General features: G+C 39.4%; 1 protein-coding gene across 1 annotated transcript in view; it reads left to right on the top strand.

Annotated features, from left to right (window-relative positions):
- The window catches only part of KNL1 (kinetochore scaffold 1), a 57,164-nt gene that overhangs the window by 15,033 nt on the left and 22,916 nt on the right, over positions 1-19,215 (top strand). The window contains exons 8-14 of the mRNA XM_004609772.2: positions 183-220; positions 1,233-1,285; positions 3,655-8,193; positions 10,274-10,397; positions 10,785-10,852; positions 13,712-13,810; positions 18,468-18,583. Of these exons, the coding sequence (XP_004609829.2) occupies positions 183-220; positions 1,233-1,285; positions 3,655-8,193; positions 10,274-10,397; positions 10,785-10,852; positions 13,712-13,810; positions 18,468-18,583 (5,037 nt within the window). The remainder of the gene's footprint in view (positions 1-182; positions 221-1,232; positions 1,286-3,654; positions 8,194-10,273; positions 10,398-10,784; positions 10,853-13,711; positions 13,811-18,467; positions 18,584-19,215) is intronic.

Consider the following 19,215-nt stretch of genomic DNA (forward strand, 5'->3'; position numbering starts at 1 on the left):
TATGCCTGGTGTTTTCGGGTCCCCATCAAGGGGGAAGGGAAAAAAAAAACAGTGAACTTTATTAAAACCATACTGAATTGCCTTGTAATTTTTTTCTGACAATTGTAGAAGAATCTTTCAACTGATGTGATTCTTGTTGATTTTTGCTGAATATAGTATTGAAAAAATCTTTTAATTTTTAGGAATAAGAATCTTGATGATAACTACTGCGAGATTACTGGTGAGTATGACTAGAGTACATTTTTTTGGAGGGGTGTGTGTCTTGTAGCCACATCTAGTGGTGCTTGAGGGCCTACTCCTGGCTTTGTTCTTGGAGGTCCCTCCTGGTGATGTTTGAAAGATCTTGTGGTGCTGGGGTCAAACCAGGATCAGCCACATGCAAGGCAAGTGCCTCAATTCCTGTACTGTCTTTCTAATCATAGAATACTTTCTTATCTTATACCTTTCTTTTCATCCAGAACACACACACACACACACACACACACACACACACACACACACACACACATACATAAAGACATGTTCCAATGTGTCTTTTTGTTTAGTTTTGTTTTTTTGGGTCACATTCGGTGATGCCCAACTGACTCTGTGCTTAGTCCTGGCATGCAAGGCAGGAGCCCATCTGCTATATTGTCACTCTAACCTCTATTCTAAGATATTTTGTATATGATTCTTTCTCATCATCTTTTATCCTAGCATAAAATCATCATTTTATGGTGAAGCTCCTAATTGATTCATCTTCTCATGAATCTTCCTTCTGTGGAATTACTTTGTAAAATACATAACGCATAGGAGTGTCTTTAGAATCCTTAACATAGAATTGAAGATGTATAAAAATCTTTTGTTTTGTTTTGGGACCACACCTGGTGGTGCTCCTGGCACCATGCCTGGGGCTACTCCTGGTCTGATATTTGGGATCACTCAGTAGTGCTAAGGAGATCATCACATATTTGAAGCACTGTAAATCACCAAGAGCAATGCCACTGAGATGGCACTCAGCATGTGGGGAGGTATTGGGGATTACACTACAACCTCACAAATGGAAGGTAGGTGCTATATGATTTACATTCCTGGGCACAGGACTTTTTTTTTCTAAATGAGATTTATTACCTAAGTTCTTATAAAAAAATTGAGTAACAAAACTTTGAGAATATTGTAACTTATGAAGAAGGAAAATCAGGCTTATGGAAACTTATTTTCATTAATTATACTTTTTTTCTTTTTCTCAATAGGGATGGACACTTTGCTTTGTGCTCCTATTCAGGCCCAAATGCAGCACAGAGAGGTATGAGTTTGTGGAACTAATTTAATATTTTTTAATTTCTCTTGATAGTTAAAAATTTTTAAATATAATAAATTTAATGACTATTACAATTTAGGGATATTATTTTTTCCCCAAAAAATGGATTAAGATAGGCTAGAAAAACTTCAAGTCTTTTCAGTTACCTAAGGTGGTTAAATCACTATTATTTTTGAAATTCATTTTTCTTCCCCACTCCGTTCCTTTGTTGGTGTTGATGTTGTGATGACTGGGTTCACACACACACACACACACACACACACACACACACACACACCCCTGGTTGTGATGTTGAACACTTTTAACTGTTGCTCTCTGGAAATTGCACATCAGGTTGTGCTTACATCCTACTGAGGTAAGTTTGCACTCCTTTAGTTGCTGTGATTGCACAAATGATTGCTGAGGCTTACACTCTCAGTTGAAGCATATAAATTATAGTTGTGGTGCTCCCTGGAGAATGCTGCAATGTTTACACATGTGCTTAATAGAGGTCACACATTGTTATGGTGGTGTTTAGAAAGCTACTACTGGCACCATGCCTAGGGCTACCCCTGGTATGGTGGTCGAGGGTCACTATCAGTTGTACTAAGGGGATCATCACATATTTGATGATTGCACTTTTTTTGTTTTTGTTTAATGGGTGCCACACTTGGTGGTGCTCAGGACTTACTCCTGGCTCTATGCTCAGGGACTACTTGTGGTGTGTCTTGGTGAATCATATGGAATGCCAGGGATTGAAACCAGATCAGCCATGTGCAAGACAGGTGCCCTATCTACTCTGTCCTATCACTTTGGCTCCACTGCTTGCACTTTTTATATTTTAATTTAATTTTTTCGGTTTTGGACCACATGCTCAGGACCTACTCAGTGTTTCTAGCAATGCTTAGAGCTTATTCTTCCTGGTTCTTAGCTCAGGGATCACTCCTGATGGTGCTCAGGGAACTATCTTTGGTGCCCAGGATTAAACCTGGGTCAGTTTTTATTTATTATTTTTTGCTTTTTGGGTCACACCTGGCGATGCACAGGGGTTACTCCTGGCTTTGCACTCAGGAATTACTCCTGGCGGTGCTCAGGGGACCATATGGGATGCTGGGAATCAAACCCGGGTCGACCGTGTGCAAGGCAAACATCCTACCCACTGTACTATTGCTCCAGCCCTGAATCTGGGTCAGTTTTGTTCAGTACAAGTGTCTTACCCACTGTGCTCTCTCTTGGGCCCAGCTTACACATATTTTAAATTGCACTGCTTATAGGTGATACACACGTTTTTTGTGGTGTTCAAACATACCTGTTGTGTTGCAGTAGGGAATCATTTGTAATTTTGTGGTTTACAAACAGAAGAGCTAGCAGCATCATGATTGGCATACGTGACACATGAGATTTGAACATGTGACCATAAGCTTATAAGGCAGATTCTCTAAGTTCCTGCTGTATTCCTCTGGCCTTCTCAATATAAAGTTAGGGAAATACATAAATTATATCAGAAGTTTAATAGACATATGAATTATAATAGGCATTTGTATTATAACAAGCATTTGAGTTCTTTAATAGACATGAACTTTTTTTTTTAATTGAATCACAATGAGATGCAGTCAGGCACATGAACTTTAACAGGCACATGAATTATCTCTGGATTTTGTTAAAATATAGATTTGTTTTTGTTTGTTTGGGTTTTGAATCACACTCCGTGGTGCTCAGGGCTTACTCCTGGCTCTGTGCTTAGGGTTCACTCCTGGTGGAACTTGGGCGACCATATGGGGTGATGGGATTTGAACCTTTGTCAACCATGTGCAAGGCAGGCACCCTACCCACTATACTGTCTCTCCAACTTCAGTTTTTGTTTTATGTTTATGATCTATATCTGGCAGTACTCAGGGGCTACTTTCAGCTTTGTGCTTAGACATCACTTTCAGAAGAGCTTTGGGGAACATGTAGTGCTAGGGATTAAAACTGGGAAACAATTTAATGGCAAATTATATACTGTATTATTGATTCAGACAACAAAACTATCATGAAACCTCACTGAAGATTAATTATATAAAACTATATAGCATATGAGTCTGGAGCGATAGCACGGCATTTGCCTTGAATGAGGCTGACCCGGGTTTGATTCCCAGCATCTTATATGGTCTCCTGAGCACTGCCAGGGGTAATTCCAGATTGCATGAGCTAGGAGTAACCCCTGTGCATCACTGGGTGTGACCCAAAAAGAAAAAATATATATATATATATGTGTATATATATATGTGTGTGTGTGTGTGTGTGTGTGTGTATATACACACACATAGCGTACATATTAAATACTTAAGAAAATTTTGTGTTTGGTCAACTCTTGTGTTTTGCTTTCATTGTAGATTTCAATTACTGAACTTAATCATGAAAGAAAACATGAAAATGATCAAACAGTAATCTTTTCTGATGAAAACCAGATGGATCTGACAGCAAGTCATACAGTAATTATTAATAATGACCCATTAGATTGTACCAAAGGACAAAAGTCCAACAAGATAGATACCTCATCATTTCTGGCTAATTTAAAGCTCCATACTGAGAATTCAAGAATGAAAAATGAATTTAAAAAAATTTCCATGGATCAAAACACTTCTTCAGAAAATAAAATAAATTTTAGTGACTTTATAAAAAACTTAAAAAGAGAAAAATCAAATGATTTTCCTTCTAGTTTTTCTTCTAATAAAGAAAATTATTTTTCTTCTGATAAGGAAAATATCGAGGTACATACATATTCCAAAAATTCAAATAGGACCTCTACTATGTATCAGAAGCATGCGTCTCTTAATGTTGAAGAAAATAGCACTAATATGACTAGAATCTTTAGAGATCAAGATGATGGGATGAACTTTACCCAGTGTCACACAGCCAATATTCAGACTTTGGTTCCCTCAGCCAATGAAGCCAGATTAAGGGAATTTAAATGTGATGATACTACAATTTATGGCAATGACTTTATGGATTTGACAGTTAATCATACTATACAGATTTTACCTTCGGTAGATAACTTGTCCAAGTCAGAAAGTCAAACTAAGGATGTCTGGATGGATGGCACAACACATTGTGGAACTGATGCTCCCGAAAAGAAGACAGTCTTTAAGAATAAATTGAATGATGCCTTAAACCCTGAATGCAAAACAGATATTAGCAGAAGTCATATTATAAGGACAGAAATTGACACAGTTACACCATCTTCTAACCAAGAGACTAGAACACTGGCCATGACCTCAGAATCTACACTTTTCAGTCCAGGGAGACAAGATTATAAGACAGTTTTTTATTCTACTTGTAATGATGCCATGGAACTGACCAAATGTGTCTCTATTAAAGAGAAGAATAATTTGCTGAATCATGATAGTAATTTTTCTAACATGTATCCTAATCCAGATGCCATCTCTCTTTTCATAGACAAAACTATTTACTCAGGAGAGACTAGCATGGATATTACCAAGAGTCACACAGTTGCAATAGATAACCAAATATTTAAGCAAGATCAGACAAATGTACAGATGGCAGCCATACCAGTATCTGAAAAAGAAGTGGCTAAAAAAACCCCAGCCATATCAGAGAATGGGGGAATGATTGTAAATTGTAGCTCAGTTTCTCATGTATCTAAGGAAAGATTACAACAGAGCCTGGGAAATCCTTTATCTATTTCATTAATTGACAAAAAGACTGAAATCTTTATGAATGAGGATATGGATCTGACTGAAAGTCACACAACTAATTTAGGATGTCAGCCATCTCTTACATCTTCTAATCCAGCACCTGAGAATATCTGTAAACGTAACTCTCACAGCAAAAGTCCTTCAGATGAATGGGTATTTTTGTCAGAAGGACAGTCTGCTCTGAAAAATCCAAATACTACTGTTAACAGTCACACGTTGAAATCTATACCAGACCAGAATTCTAAACTGCCTGACCCACCAAGGAAAAGTTTAGGTAACCCCATACCTGGCTGTTTGCATAACAAGGCAACTGTTTGTTCAGAGGAGAAGCAGAATATGGATCTAACCAAGAGTCACACTGTTGTCATTGGATTTGTTCCTTCTGAAGAACAAAAACTTGGTAAGACTAATTTAGAATACATTAACAGCCAACTAACAACAGTAAGCAGACAGATAGCTGTAGATGTTGAAAAATGTATTAATGTTTCTATAGAAAAAAAATGTATTGCTAATGATATGGATATATTGGAGGTCAAAAGTGTACAGAAATCTGGACTTCTGAGTGAAAAGAAAGATGTTGAAATTTGTGAAAGGAAAAGTGGCAGCCTAAAAGTTGATAAGACTATTGTATTTTCAGAGATTGATGAAAATGATATGGATATCACCAAGAGTTGTACAGTGGAAACAAATCACAGACCTTTCTTAGAACATGATTCCTGTTTGATGCCTTTGGCAGGAACATCTAAAACTGTTTTGTATTCATGCGGGCAGGATGACATGGAGATCACTAGAAGTCATACAACAATCTTACAGTGTAAAACTCTGTCACCAGATAAAATAACTACTAGGCCTATGGATAAAACAATAATATTTGTAGATAATCAAGATGAACTAGAAATGACCAAGTCCCACACTGTTTTTAATGTCTTCCATACAAATGAGAAAACTGCGCCTCTAGATAGATCTAACTGTGAACTGTACAAAAAGAACAGCCTTGAAAAGCCAAAAGTAGTATCTGTTCCTGCTGAGGAAAGTGCTTTCTTTCAAAAGAATGATGAGGGTGATCATTCAGCAGCAAAAGTCAGCCGCTTAACTCTAGCTGGGGAGTGGTCTAATACTGGTTCTATTACTAAAGCTGTAGAAGTTATAGATGATGACATGAAAGTATCTAAATCAAACATTTGGGAATATAACCAAGATATACAAAGGCCTGGGCTCCTGAATGAACCTCCAGGCAAAGGTCAGAAAAGGAAAAGCCTTAGGTTAAAAAATGACAAGACTATTGCATTTTCTAAGAGTGACGATGATATGGATATCGGCCAAAGTTGTATGATGAAAAGAAATAATGAAAGTGCCTTGAAAGATGGAGAGGATTCCCGTTTGCTTCCTTTGGCTGGAACTTCTAAAACTATTTTATATACGGATGACATGGAGATCACTAAAAGTTACACTACTGCTTTAGAATATAAAACTCTGTCACCAGATAAAAAAACAACTAGACCTATGAACAATTCTGTAATGTTTGTAGATAATCAGAGTGCTTTGGAAGTCACTAAGTCCCATACTGTTTTCATTGATTGTCCAGCCACAAGGGATTTTCTTCAGAAGTGCCCTGAATTTGGAATAGCAAAAAGAAAAACCTTGGATGCCTCTTTTCCTGAAGGTGGTAGGTCTGTTCAAGATGTCACTAAAAACCAAGAAGAGGCTAGAGAAAGCAGTCATGAAACTGCTATCTGCGGATCCATTGATAATCATTCTTCTTTATCAAATGTCTCTTGTTTTAAGAATTTGCATGGGAATGACAAATTCTTAAGTGATAAAACAAAAAAATCTAGTGATTACCCAATGCAAAATGACCTTACTTTTGCAAACAATTTAGCTGTTGAATATTACTCAAAATCTGAGGGGCAGCCTCTCTCTGCTTGTTTATCAGAGAAGGAAAAATTTATTCAAACCAAAGGACAGTTAGACTATGCCATAACACTGTTCAAAGATCAAGATCTGATTAAAGATTCAAAAAATCAATTAGCTGATCAAACTTTGGTATATAGTCAAGATCTGGGAAAGATGACTATAATTAATTCTGAGCAAGTATCTTTGAAGATTCCAGAAGCTCAGAAGGAGCCCTTTATTAATAATGCTGCACATGATGTAAAGAAGATATCTGTTGATAATGTATGTCTTGTTTCTCAACCACATTTTACAACCCAGCAACTTCCATCACTTCAACAAGGACAGTGCATTGTTAATAAAGATGAAACAATATTTTCTAAAGCTGTAAACAATTTAGATACTGTTCCAAGAAATTCCTCTGTACCCGCATTCGAAAATAAATCCAAAATCCTAAATAGTGAAAAAAAGTTTGCTGTAGCCTGTGAAAAAGAACAGGAGAAAAACATTGAAACAGCTCAACATCATACCGCTGTAGATTTCAGCAATAACCCAGACTTGACCAAACAATTTAATGAAACTCTTGCCAACCCCAGAGAAGAATCAGATTCTATAATTTCATCTAATATTGAAAGTTATAATATCAAGCCAAATCTGAATGATTTGAATGGAACAGATTTTAAAACTGCTCCTATATCATGTTCTCCAGAACAATTATTTGAATTAGTAAATAGGGCACATGGTAATATGGTGCAAGCTACAGAAATACATAATATTAGCACAGTGACCAACAAAGTTAATGATGATGGAGCTAAAGAAAATAACACTTCTCATAATGTAGCTAAGGCCAACCCTGTACCAAGGACTGTTAGGAAAGATAAAGTGAAGAGATATTCTTTGGGAATTTTTTTGCCCAGATTGCCAAACAAGAGAAACTGTAGTGTTACTGATATGGATGACCTGGATCAGATGCCAGCTGATGCAGCTGATTTAAATTGTGTAGAAACTCAACCAGTCTCTGGCAAGGCTTCAGGCATTGGATTTGTTACTACTGAACTGAACTTAAGTCCGTCTCAGTATATAAACGAGGAAAATCTTCCTATAGATCCTGGTGAGATTAATTTCTTAGACTCTATTAGCTTAGAAATGGATGAAAAGGCTTTGTCTGAGACCAACCAAAAAGAGATTTCATCATCTGAAAATAAAATGGAAGAAAACTGCAACAGTCATAAAAGAACCTGGGTACAAGAAGAGTATGATACTCAAAATGAGAAAAAAATTAAGAAACATGACATTAGGTTTACTGATACTACAACAGATCAGAAGGTGAGCTCTGTCTTGAATTTTTCTAATTGTATGAATTCTTGAATTTTAATTTTAGTCTTGGATAAGACAGAATTATTTCTAATTATAGGACTAAAAAAATATTGTTTTGGTTTTTGGGCTGCATCTGGCAGTGTTTAGGGCTTATTCCTGACTCTGTGCTCAGGGATCACTCCTAGAAGGGCTTGGGGGACCATATGAGCTGCCTGGGGTCAAACCCAGATTGACCAATACATGCCTAGTGCCCCTGAAATACATAGAATACTAATTATCAGCAAGACTTAAAACAATTTTAATTGACAAATGATTACCAAAAATTGAAGTGGCAAGTAATTGTAAAAATTAATGTTGGAATTATGGGCTAAATATTTTCCTCTCTAATGGTTTGTCATTATAGCTTTGTATATAAGAATCTTGGTAGGGCCAGGGATGCTGCTAAATGATAAAACCCTTGCTTTGCATGTGTGAAACCCCATGTTTGATCCCAAACCAGGATTGCATATGTGGGCCTAGTTTAGAAACATATGACACAATTGCTGAATATAACTGGGAGTGTCCCAGAGCCCTTGAGAACTGCTTGGGAGACCACTCCCCCCACACACCCAAAACAAAAAATATATATATTGCCTTTAAAAGCATAGGTATTGGTAGGCAGATGGAAATTACATGTAATGTTATAAATGAAAATAGTTAAATGGTAAAACTTGAGTTTAACCAAAAGATTCTTGGTTACCTAGTGGAGGAAATACTAAAGTTTAAAAATAAGCTTATGTGGCTGGAGTGATAGTATAGCACATAGGGCATTTGCCTTGCACACAACCAACCCAGGTTCAATTCCTGGCAACCCATGTTTTCCTGAGTACCACCAGGAGTGATTCCTGAGTGCAGAACCAGGATTAATCCCTGAGTATTGCTGGGTGTGACCCTTCCCACCCCCCAAAATAGTTTCTTCTCTGTACTCTGGCTAGAACTGCTGTGTACAGCAGTATTCGGTCTGGCTTTCTTCATTGGGGCAGAAACCCTGACCCTTGTGGAAAGTAGCTTGATGATTAGGAATCTGGCTATAATTTAAATAAATCTAAAAAACAATTTGCTTGCACAGTATAAAGCTATTATTTCTGCATATAAAATAAAATTTTAACTCTAAATGCCAGGGTTCTGGGGTCAGGCCAATAATACAGCAGGTAGGGCACTTTCCTTGCATGCAACAACCTGGGTTCGACCCCCTGGCACCACAAATGGTCCCTCTAACCTACCAGGACTGATCCCTGACTGCAGAGCCGTGAGCAGTGTCAGGTGTGGCCCCAAAACAAATAAATACCAAGATTGCATATTATTCTAGTTGCCTTGGGCATTTTCTATGAATTAGAGATAAATTTTTATATATTTGTAAATTTATTTATTTAATCACCATGAGAACAGTTATAAAGCTTTCAGATTTAAGTCTCAGTCATACAATGATGAAAGACCCGTCCCTACACATTTTCCACCACCAAAAAACCCCAGTGTATCCCCATCCCACACCCTCCCCCTACCTGTGTGGCAGATGATTTGTACATTACTGTCTCTCTACTTTGATTACATTCAATATTTCGACACCAGACCCACCATTATTATTTGGGATTTTCCCCCAACACTCAGACCTGCCGAAAAGGCAGCATTAGACAATTTGTTTTCTATTGCTGATCATGGATATCATATGCTATCGCAGCCGCACAGTTTTGAAATTCTGAAATTTTAATAATTAAACCTGGAGGGATTTCTGCCAAAAGCCGCTGGGTTCTGAGATTCATTCCTTGTGTCTCTGGGATTATGTCCGTAAAGCAGCTTAATCAGCTGGAGGGGCCGTTAGTGGGCAGCAACTTGGGGTCCTGCTGCAGTGGGGGAGGACAAGAGCCAGCTCCACCCCCATCCCGTGAGGCCCTGCGTGTCTTGTCACTGCTGGTCCATACCTGGCTGTGCAATGGCCTGAATTAGAGATAAATTTTATGTTAAAAGTAGTATTTCTGTTAGAGCTTAACGATTTAGTCCTTATTCATATAGTGTCCTAACTATTCTGATGTCTTTCAATTGATAATTTCAGATTTCTGATGACCATGCTGAGGGGAATATAGATAAGACTACTAATAGTGTGAGCAGGACCCCATCCAGTTGCAGCAGTTCTCTGGATTCAATCAAAGCTGATGGAACCTCTCTGGACTTTAGCAGTAAGATCTTCAAGGATAAATTATAGAAGCCATTTACTTATTTGACTAATAATGTATTTTATTTTAGGAGTTATCTGAGTGTTTTGGGAAGTTATATAACTAAGCTTTTTAGGAGTAATAAGCAAAATAACAGATTTTTTTTTTTAATTCTTAAATTTCTTTCATTGATATATCCTACATGGGACAGTCATTTCTTTACAGACTTGTAATTGTTAGAGAAACATTAAATGAAGCCTTAAAACTAATGTTACTCTGAAAATAACTATTTCCCACAAAGATCCTAAAGGATATCTTCAGGAACATGAATCATCCTTAAAACTGAAGGATAACTAGAGTTAAGTTTACTATTTAATTTGACTTACTCATCGACTGAATTTACTTTTTTAGCACACCGAAATAGTCAAATGGAATCTCAGTTTCTCACAGACACAATTTGTGAAGAGAGCTTGAAGGAGGTACGATAAAGTATTTATCATTTCTATTTGCTTTCCCCCTCACCATCGATCTCCAGGTGGAGAGGCTAACTGTATCACCTTGGTTCATTTTGCTGCACTGGCACCAGGGATTAAGTTTATAGTCCCTTGACCCTAGGTCCAATTTTGGATCACACCTGGTGGTGCTCAGAGCTTAAATCTGAGCACGTAAATCTTCTCTCGGGGATCACTCCTGGTAGGCTTGGAAGGGACCATATGTATGCAGAGATCAAACCCATGTCAGTTGCATGCAAAATAAGTATCCTGCTTGCTATACTATTACTACAGCCTGGTCCTAGGCCCTTTATAAACCCATGAGCCATTTTCAAGGCCCCAGGATATTTCTTATTTCTCATGCAATTGATTTCTTTATTTTTATGGGGGATGGGTGGGGGCCATAATCAGTGCTCAGGAGCTCTGTACTTAGGTGTGACCCTGGTGATACTCAGGGAACATAAATGGTACCAGAGATTGAATCAGGGCCAAACTGGCCACATACAAGGCAATTACCTCTCTTGCACTATATCCCCAGCCTTTAGTTTTCTTATTTATTTAATTCTCTGTGGGAACCCATGCCCAGTGGTGCTTGGGGGTCATGTGGTACTGGGGATTGAAACTGGGACTCTGGAATGCAAAGCATTTACTCTAGTCCTTCAGACCACCTCCCCAACATCCTTCCCCCTTCTTTAAATTTAGAAATATCATCTTTTATTATTGTGAATCAAAGGTATTATCAAAAGTCCAAAGAGCCAAGCTTGGGAAGTCCATAACTTTCTCAAGTTATGAAAGTCCATAACTTTCTCACTTATGATAAGAATTTTTAGGGATCTTAGTAACTCCTTATTCGTTCTTTTTAATTTATTTTTTTCTTTTTGGGTCACACCCGGCAATGCATAGGGGTTACTCCTGGCTCATGCACTCAGGAATTACCCTGGCATCGGGGGACCATATGGGATGCTGGGAATCAAACCCAGGTTCGTCTGCATGCAAGGCAAATGCCCTACCCACTGTGCTATCGCCCCAGCACCCCTTATTTGATTTTTTTTTTTTTTTTGAATCACCGTGACATACAGTTACAAAGCTTGTCTAATCATTTTATGACTGAAACCACCAACTTTTGACACCAATCATTAAGGCAATCAAATTGTCTTCTGGCTCTGGCTGTCAATTAAGCTGGTGAGCAAAGATTTTTTTTTTTTTTAATTTTATTGAATCACTGTGAGATAGTTACAAGCTTTCATGTTTGGGTTACAAATCACACAATGATCAAACACCCGTCCCTCAACTAGTGCACATTCCCCAGTATAACCTTATTCGATCTTGACTGTGCTCCAAGCCCAGCAAACCATTTCGATCTGTCTCTCAACTCTTTTTACTTTTGTTTTGCTTTGTTTTTGAACAACACACAGCAGTGCTCAGGACTTACTCTTGGTTCTGTCCTCAGGGGTCACTCCTGGAACTGCTCAGGGGGACAATATGTGGTCCTAAGGATTGAATTGGGGTCAACTCTGTGCAAAGCAAGTGCCTTCACCCCTATCTTTCTGGGCGCCTGGCTCTGCTCTCAACTCTTACTGAAACTATAGAGACTAGTTTCACCCCCCTTTTTTTTCTTTTATTTTTTCTTTTCTTTTTTGGGTCACACCTGGCAATGCACAGGGGTTACTCCTGGCTCTGCACTCAGGAATTACCCCTGGCAGTGCTCAGGGGACCATATGGGATGCTGGGAATAGAACCTGGGTTGGCCGCGTGCAAGGCAAAAACGCCCTACCCACTGTGCTATCTCTCCAGCCCCATTTTTCTTTTATTTTTGGCTACACTTGTTGTGCTTGGAAGCTACTCCTTAGATGCTACTCTGTGCTTATTTGTTACTATGGCAGTGGTTAGGGGATCATGAGGTGCGATGCAGGCAAAAACGTGCACTCATAATACTGAGCTATATGTACTCTGTCTCCAGAACTAGTTTCTCTCTTTCTCTCTCTCTCTCTCTCTCTCTCTCTCTCTCTCTCTCTCTCTCTCTCTCTTCCCCCGCCCCGTCTCTCTCTCTCTCTCTCTCTCTCTCTCTCTCTCTCTCTCTCTCTCTCTCTCCCTCCCTCTCCCCCCTCCCCCTCCCTCCTTTTTTGTCTTGGGCCACATATGGTACAGTTCAGGTGCTATTCCTTCCTGCCTTGGTGCTTAATGATACTCAGGGAGCCATATCTGTCCTAGTTTTATTTTTGGATTGCTTATTTTGTTTTGGGGCATAAGTGGTGGTCCTCAGGACTTACTCCTGGCAGGCTTGGGGGGTCACTCCTGCTGGGTTTGGGGAACCATATTGGGTGACAAACCTGGTCGACCACACAAGTGCCCTACCCCTTGTACTATCGCTCTAGCCCCTCTCCTAGTTTTCTTGTTAAGAACCTAATAGGATAGATATGTGGGATAAGACCTACTATTTAACTGCCTTTGTCTTATTTTTTCTTTTTCTTTTTTATTTTTTTAAAGTCATTTTATTTATTTATTTTTTGTTTGTTTTTCTTTGCTTTTGGGGTCACACCCAGCCATGCTCAGGGGTTACTCCTGGCTTTGCACTCAGGAATTGCTCCTGGCAGTGCTTGGGGGACCATATGGGATGCCAGGGATCGAACCCAGGTCTGCCATGTGCAAGGCAAACGCCCTACCCTCTGTGCTATGGCTCCGGCCCCTGTCTTATTTTTTAAATATGCTTATGGTATAGCCTACAAGTAAATAAGATTTTCATAAATATATGCAAAGTATTTCAAACTACTTAGAAGTGAATAGTTGACTATATTCAAAATAATCTCAGTGAATATTAATATTCATGCAAACCTTTTCTTTTCTCAGAAACTTAAAGATGGGAGAATAACATTAAAAGAGTTCTTTATACTTCTCCAAGTTCACATTTTGATACAGAAACCTCGACAGAGCAAGCTTCCAGCCAAAGTAAGTGCAGTTTCTTGGCAAAGTAATTATCTCAACTGAAGTATATTTGTGGGCTGGATCAATACGACAGCAAACAGCGTACTTGTCTTGCACGTGGCTGACCAGGTTTCAATCCCTGGCACTTCAAAATATATTCAGGAGTGATCCCTGAGCACAGAGCTCTGAGCACCTCTGGATATGGCCTAGTGGTACTTGAGGGACCATATACAGAGCCAGGGATCAAAAGTGAGACATACATATGCAAGGCTTTACTCTTATACTATCTGACACCCCTCCTCTACCTTTTTTTCCCCCTATACATATGCTTTTCCCACTACCATAAAAATCCAAGTAGAGGGTTCAGAGAGATAGTATGTAGGGTAAGTCACTTGCCTTGCATGTGGCTGCAGCTGTGAGAGTGGTTCAAATCCCTGCACAGCATGTCTTCAAAACACCTCCAGATATGACCAACCAGGAGTGGTCTTCTGAGTACTGGCAGGTGCATTCCCCTTCCCACAAAATATTTACTTATAGGCATCTTGTAAGTATATGATCATAAGTTCAAATCCCTGATGTTTCATATGTGCCAAGTATGTTTCTGGTGACTGCTGTTTGAACCTGGCAGTTCTGCCATCTGCCATCCCCAATTCTGCAACGAATTTCTGGCCACACTGGAGAACAGCCAGATGTGTTTACATACCACAACAAGGGGTATGACCTATGAAAAGCACCAAAACTGGAAAGATGTGAGTGCCATGTCTAGTAAATACTACCTCTGGTATGTGTGTGGGCAACACAGTTACTCTACAGCAACCCCTGGCAAGCACCATTATCTATAACTTGTATGTTAGACAGTCAGAGTGCTTATTCTGATCAGCAAGTGTACAAGTTCTATGATCAAATAAGTGAAAACCTTGGTGAGAACTGTACATAGCACAAGTACTACAACCTGATGTGTGTCCCCCATTGACCACCACAGGTAAAAATGTGTGAGCATGGCCAGGCATGTGTGTAACCCATGGTCATTACAATGATAACAACAACAAAGGGAAGGGAAGGAAGGATTGAAGAATTGTTGGAGGCCAGTGAGATAATACAAAGGTTAAGGTGCTTGCTTAGCATTCGGCTAACAGTGACCCTGGTTAAAATTCTGGCATGTTACCAGAATATGGTTTCCCTGAACACATATGGCTGCTATGTTGCCCTCAGCCACAAATTGTCAGACTAAGGCTCAGTGGAACTTTGTCAATGTGTAAGGCCCTAGGTTCAGTGTTTGGCATACTGCCTCCAAAAAAAAGTCACTAGGACCAGTTGAATTCTAACTTGCAAGATAATACCCACATATGTGTAGACTTTATTTGGTTTGGTTTGTTTGGGGGCAATACCTGGCAGTGCTCAGAGCCGACTCCTGGTTTTGCGTTCAGGGATCACTCCTGGTGGGCTCAGGATGGTATGAGTGCCATGGATAGAACCTGGGTCAGCTACATGTAAGGCAAGCATCTTACATGCTATACTACTGCTCTCACCCCGTGTAGACATTTTTTATGACAAATCTACCCCTGAAAAACAGGGTTTTTTTTCTATAAATGCTATTGAATATATGTGTATGTCTGTAGTACAATGGGTAAGATTCTTGCCTTGCACATGGCCAATCTGGGTTAAATCCCTGGAATCTCATGTGGTCCACCAAGGACTGCTAGGTGTGACCACCCCCCAAACAAATAACAAAAGTACAGGAGGAAAGACACTTGCTTTGTATACTGCTGACCCTGATTTGATCTCTGGCGCCACATATGGTCTCCCATGCACTGCCAGGGGTCACTTTTTTTTTTTTTTTTTTTTGGGTCACACCCGGCGATGCACAGGGGTTACTTCTAGCTCTTCACTCAGGAATTACCCCTGGCGGTGCTCAGGGGACCATATGGGATGCTGGGATTAGAACCCGGGTTGGCCGTGTGCAAGGCAAACGCCCTACCCGCTGTGCTATCGCTCTAGCCCCCAGGGGTCACTTTTGAGCACAGAGACAGGAACCATCTCTGAACACTGCCACATGTGGTCCAAAACCAAAAAGAAATAATCTGTAATTCACGTTGTATACAAAAATAAGTTATAGGGGCCGGAGCGATAGCACAGTGGGTAGGGCGTTTGCCTTGCACGCGGCCGACCCGGGTTCGAATCCCAGCATCCCATATGGTCCCCTGAGCACCGCCAGGAGTAATTCCTGAGTGTAGAACCAGGAGTAACCCCTGTGCATTGCCAGGTGTGACCCAAAAAAAAAAAAAAAAGTTATAAGTGCCAGAAGCACATGTTTACTTATTAGACAATAAATAAGTAGACAACAGAATTAATAACGGTATGACTAATAATTAGACAACAAAATTTTTAGAATTCATCAAAACTAGAAACTTTGCTACAAATGATAATCAAGAAAGTGAAAGTAAAGTTGGTCTTAAAAATGGGAGAAAACATTTATAAATCATATAGATGCTGTATCTAGAATATATAAAGAATGCTTGAATTAAAAACAAAACAGGGGTCAGAGCGATAGCACAGCAGGTAGGGTGTTTGCCTTGCACGCAGCCGACCCGTGTTCAGGTTCATGTTCCATTCCCAGTATCCCATATGGTCCCTCGAGTACCGCCAGGAGTAATTCCTGAGTGCTTGAGCCAGAAGTAACCCCTGTGCATCACTGGTGTGACCCAAAAAGAAAAAATAAATAAATAAATAATAAAATACAAAATAAAAAACAAAACAAACAAACAAAAAACCGGGACACTTCATCAATATAAAGACAAACTAGGGACTAGAAAGATCTTAATGGGCTGAAGGCATGCTTTGCATGTAGAAGGCCTGGATTTGGTTTTGTTGTTGTTTAGGTGTTTTTTTTGTTTTTGTTTTTGTTTTTTTTTTTGCAGGGGTGGCCACCCTGGTGGAGCTTAGGGAGTCATGTGGTTCTGGGGATCAGACCTAGGTCAGCTGCATGCAAGGCTCTACCCACTGTACTATCTATCTGGCCCTTGAATGCTGAGGTTTGATTGCTGGCACTACATGATCCCCCAACCTGTGAGAGTGACCCCTGAACAGAATCGGGAGTAGCCTCTGAGCACCTTTGGTTTGGGTATGGCCCAAAAACATTGTGTATGCAGGCCCTAGGTTCAATTTTTGGCATCGCGCGTGCGCAAGAGAGAGAGAAAGAGAGAGACAGAGACAGAGAGAGACAGAGAGACAGAGACATTGAATTAGAACCAGTAAGATTTTTGTTTTCATTGTTTAAATCTATAAAATTTATTTGCTTTATTTTACACTTGTTGAGAAAGTTTGAAATAGTTAAGAATAGTGGGAATGGTTGGTGCTAAAAAACAGAAATAGAAAAGGATTACCTGGGAGACTGACTCTTTGGGTGGAGGAAGTTTGAGTTACAATAGCCCTTGTGATGCTCAGGGGCTATTCCCAACTTAATGCTCCTGGTAATGCTTAGGGCACCATGTGGTTAGGATTAATTATTAGGGAACTGTGTGATACAAGCTCCCCCAAATACAGTAGATCTATGAGCTAGGCCCCTGGCGTCCTTACCCCACTCCATTGTGTCATTGTTGATGATGTTGATGATGTTATGATAGTGAAGGTTGTATAGACACCTAACTCTGGCATTCATCAGGGGTCATCCTTCAGATTTTAGTGCTCGCACACATGCTCACAGGAGTCACACTCTTAGATCTCAAAAATGGAGCTTATGGTGCTATCGGCTGTGCTTACACATGTGCTTGCCAGATAACACATTTCCTGGCAGTAGGGCTCACTTATCATTGTAGGTACTCACAGAAGGTCATAACCTCTTGATGGCAATTTGGATGAAATTGCTATAGAAACAAGAAAGGCAGACAGCAGAGCTACCAGACCAAAAATCACCAGGATTGCTCTTGGAAATATGGGACACTGAGGATTTGAACTTGTGTAAAGTGTGTGACTCTTAAGGCCCAAGCTATTTCTAAGGGTTGTCCAAAACTGATGTCTCTTTTTTTTTATTATTGCTTTTTGGATCACACCCGGTGTTGCACAGGGGTTACTCCTAGCTCATGCACTCAGGAATTACTCCTGGCGGTGCTCGGGAAACGTATGGGATGCTGGAAATTGAACGTTAGCCACGTGCAAGGCAAATGCCCTACCCGCTGTGCTATTGCTTCAGCCTCCAAAACCGATCCCTTTTTTTCCTTCCTTTTAATGAATAGTTTTCTAGTAAATTTTATTTTTTAGGTTTTGGTTTTATAAAATAATGCACAGCCATTTTCAAACCACTTTCAATCCTTATGAGTGGAACACCTATAGTTGCCATAAATGTCTATTAGAACTAAACTTTGATGAGACTTGAATTCACATTTCAATGAGGTAAATTAATTAAGAATATTCATATATTGGGACTAAAGCGATAGCACAGTGGGTAGGGCAATTGCCTTGCACGCAGCCAACTTGGGTTCGATTCCCAACATCCCATATGGTCCCCTGAGCACTGCCAGGAGTAATTCCTGAGTGCAGAGCCAGGAGTAACCCCTGTGCATTGCCGGGTGTGAGCCAAATAGCAAAAATATATATATATATATATATGTTTTGGAGAACTTTTTAAAATAAGTGTGCTGAAACAATTTCTGAATATGGTTTTGATCTCTGATTTTTTTTCCAGTTTACTGTAAACTCACCGGCTACCCCAGAAGACCTGATGTTAAGTCAATATGTTTATCGACCCAAGATACAGATTTATAAAGAAGATTGTGATGCTCTTCACCAAAAGATAGAAGAGTATGAATATTTGTGTTTGTGTGTGTATGTGTTGTTGAATGGATGAATAATCTGTGCAGTAAGGTTTTGATTGAAATAATATTGACAAGAAAATTGATGGCATTTAGTGACAGTATAATGTGGTATGTGGAGATTTTCTACTATGCAGTCATATTCAACCCTCGGGCCAGAGAGATTGTATAGTAGGTACTAGGTAGTGCCTTACACATGTCAACCGAGGTTTAATCCTCAACATCACATTTAAACCCTTGATCTCCGGCAGGTTCTGTGGCACAAAAAATAAAGAAATAAAAACCTCAATTTTTGTTATAATATTAGCTGTTTAGCTATAATATTAACTGTAGGATCTTTTGTTTTTGTTTTTGGTCCACACTTGGAAGTGATCAGGGCTTATTCCTGGTTCTACACTTGGGAGGGACGATATAGGTGATGAGGATCAAATCCAGGTCAGCTGTGTGCTATTTGCTATATAATCTTATTTAAGACTCAACCTTCATTTCTATATCCATAAATTGGGGATAATACTACTCAGTAGTAGAAATGAGTAATAAATATGTTTCCATGCCATTCTTAGAAAAATGTAAGTCCACAACAATTATGATTTTATAAATTGATGGCAAAACTTAAAAGAT

This window comes from Sorex araneus, chromosome 3 (assembly GCF_027595985.1).
Source record: "Sorex araneus isolate mSorAra2 chromosome 3, mSorAra2.pri, whole genome shotgun sequence".
NCBI classification, from domain to species: Eukaryota; Metazoa; Chordata; class Mammalia; order Eulipotyphla; family Soricidae; genus Sorex; species Sorex araneus.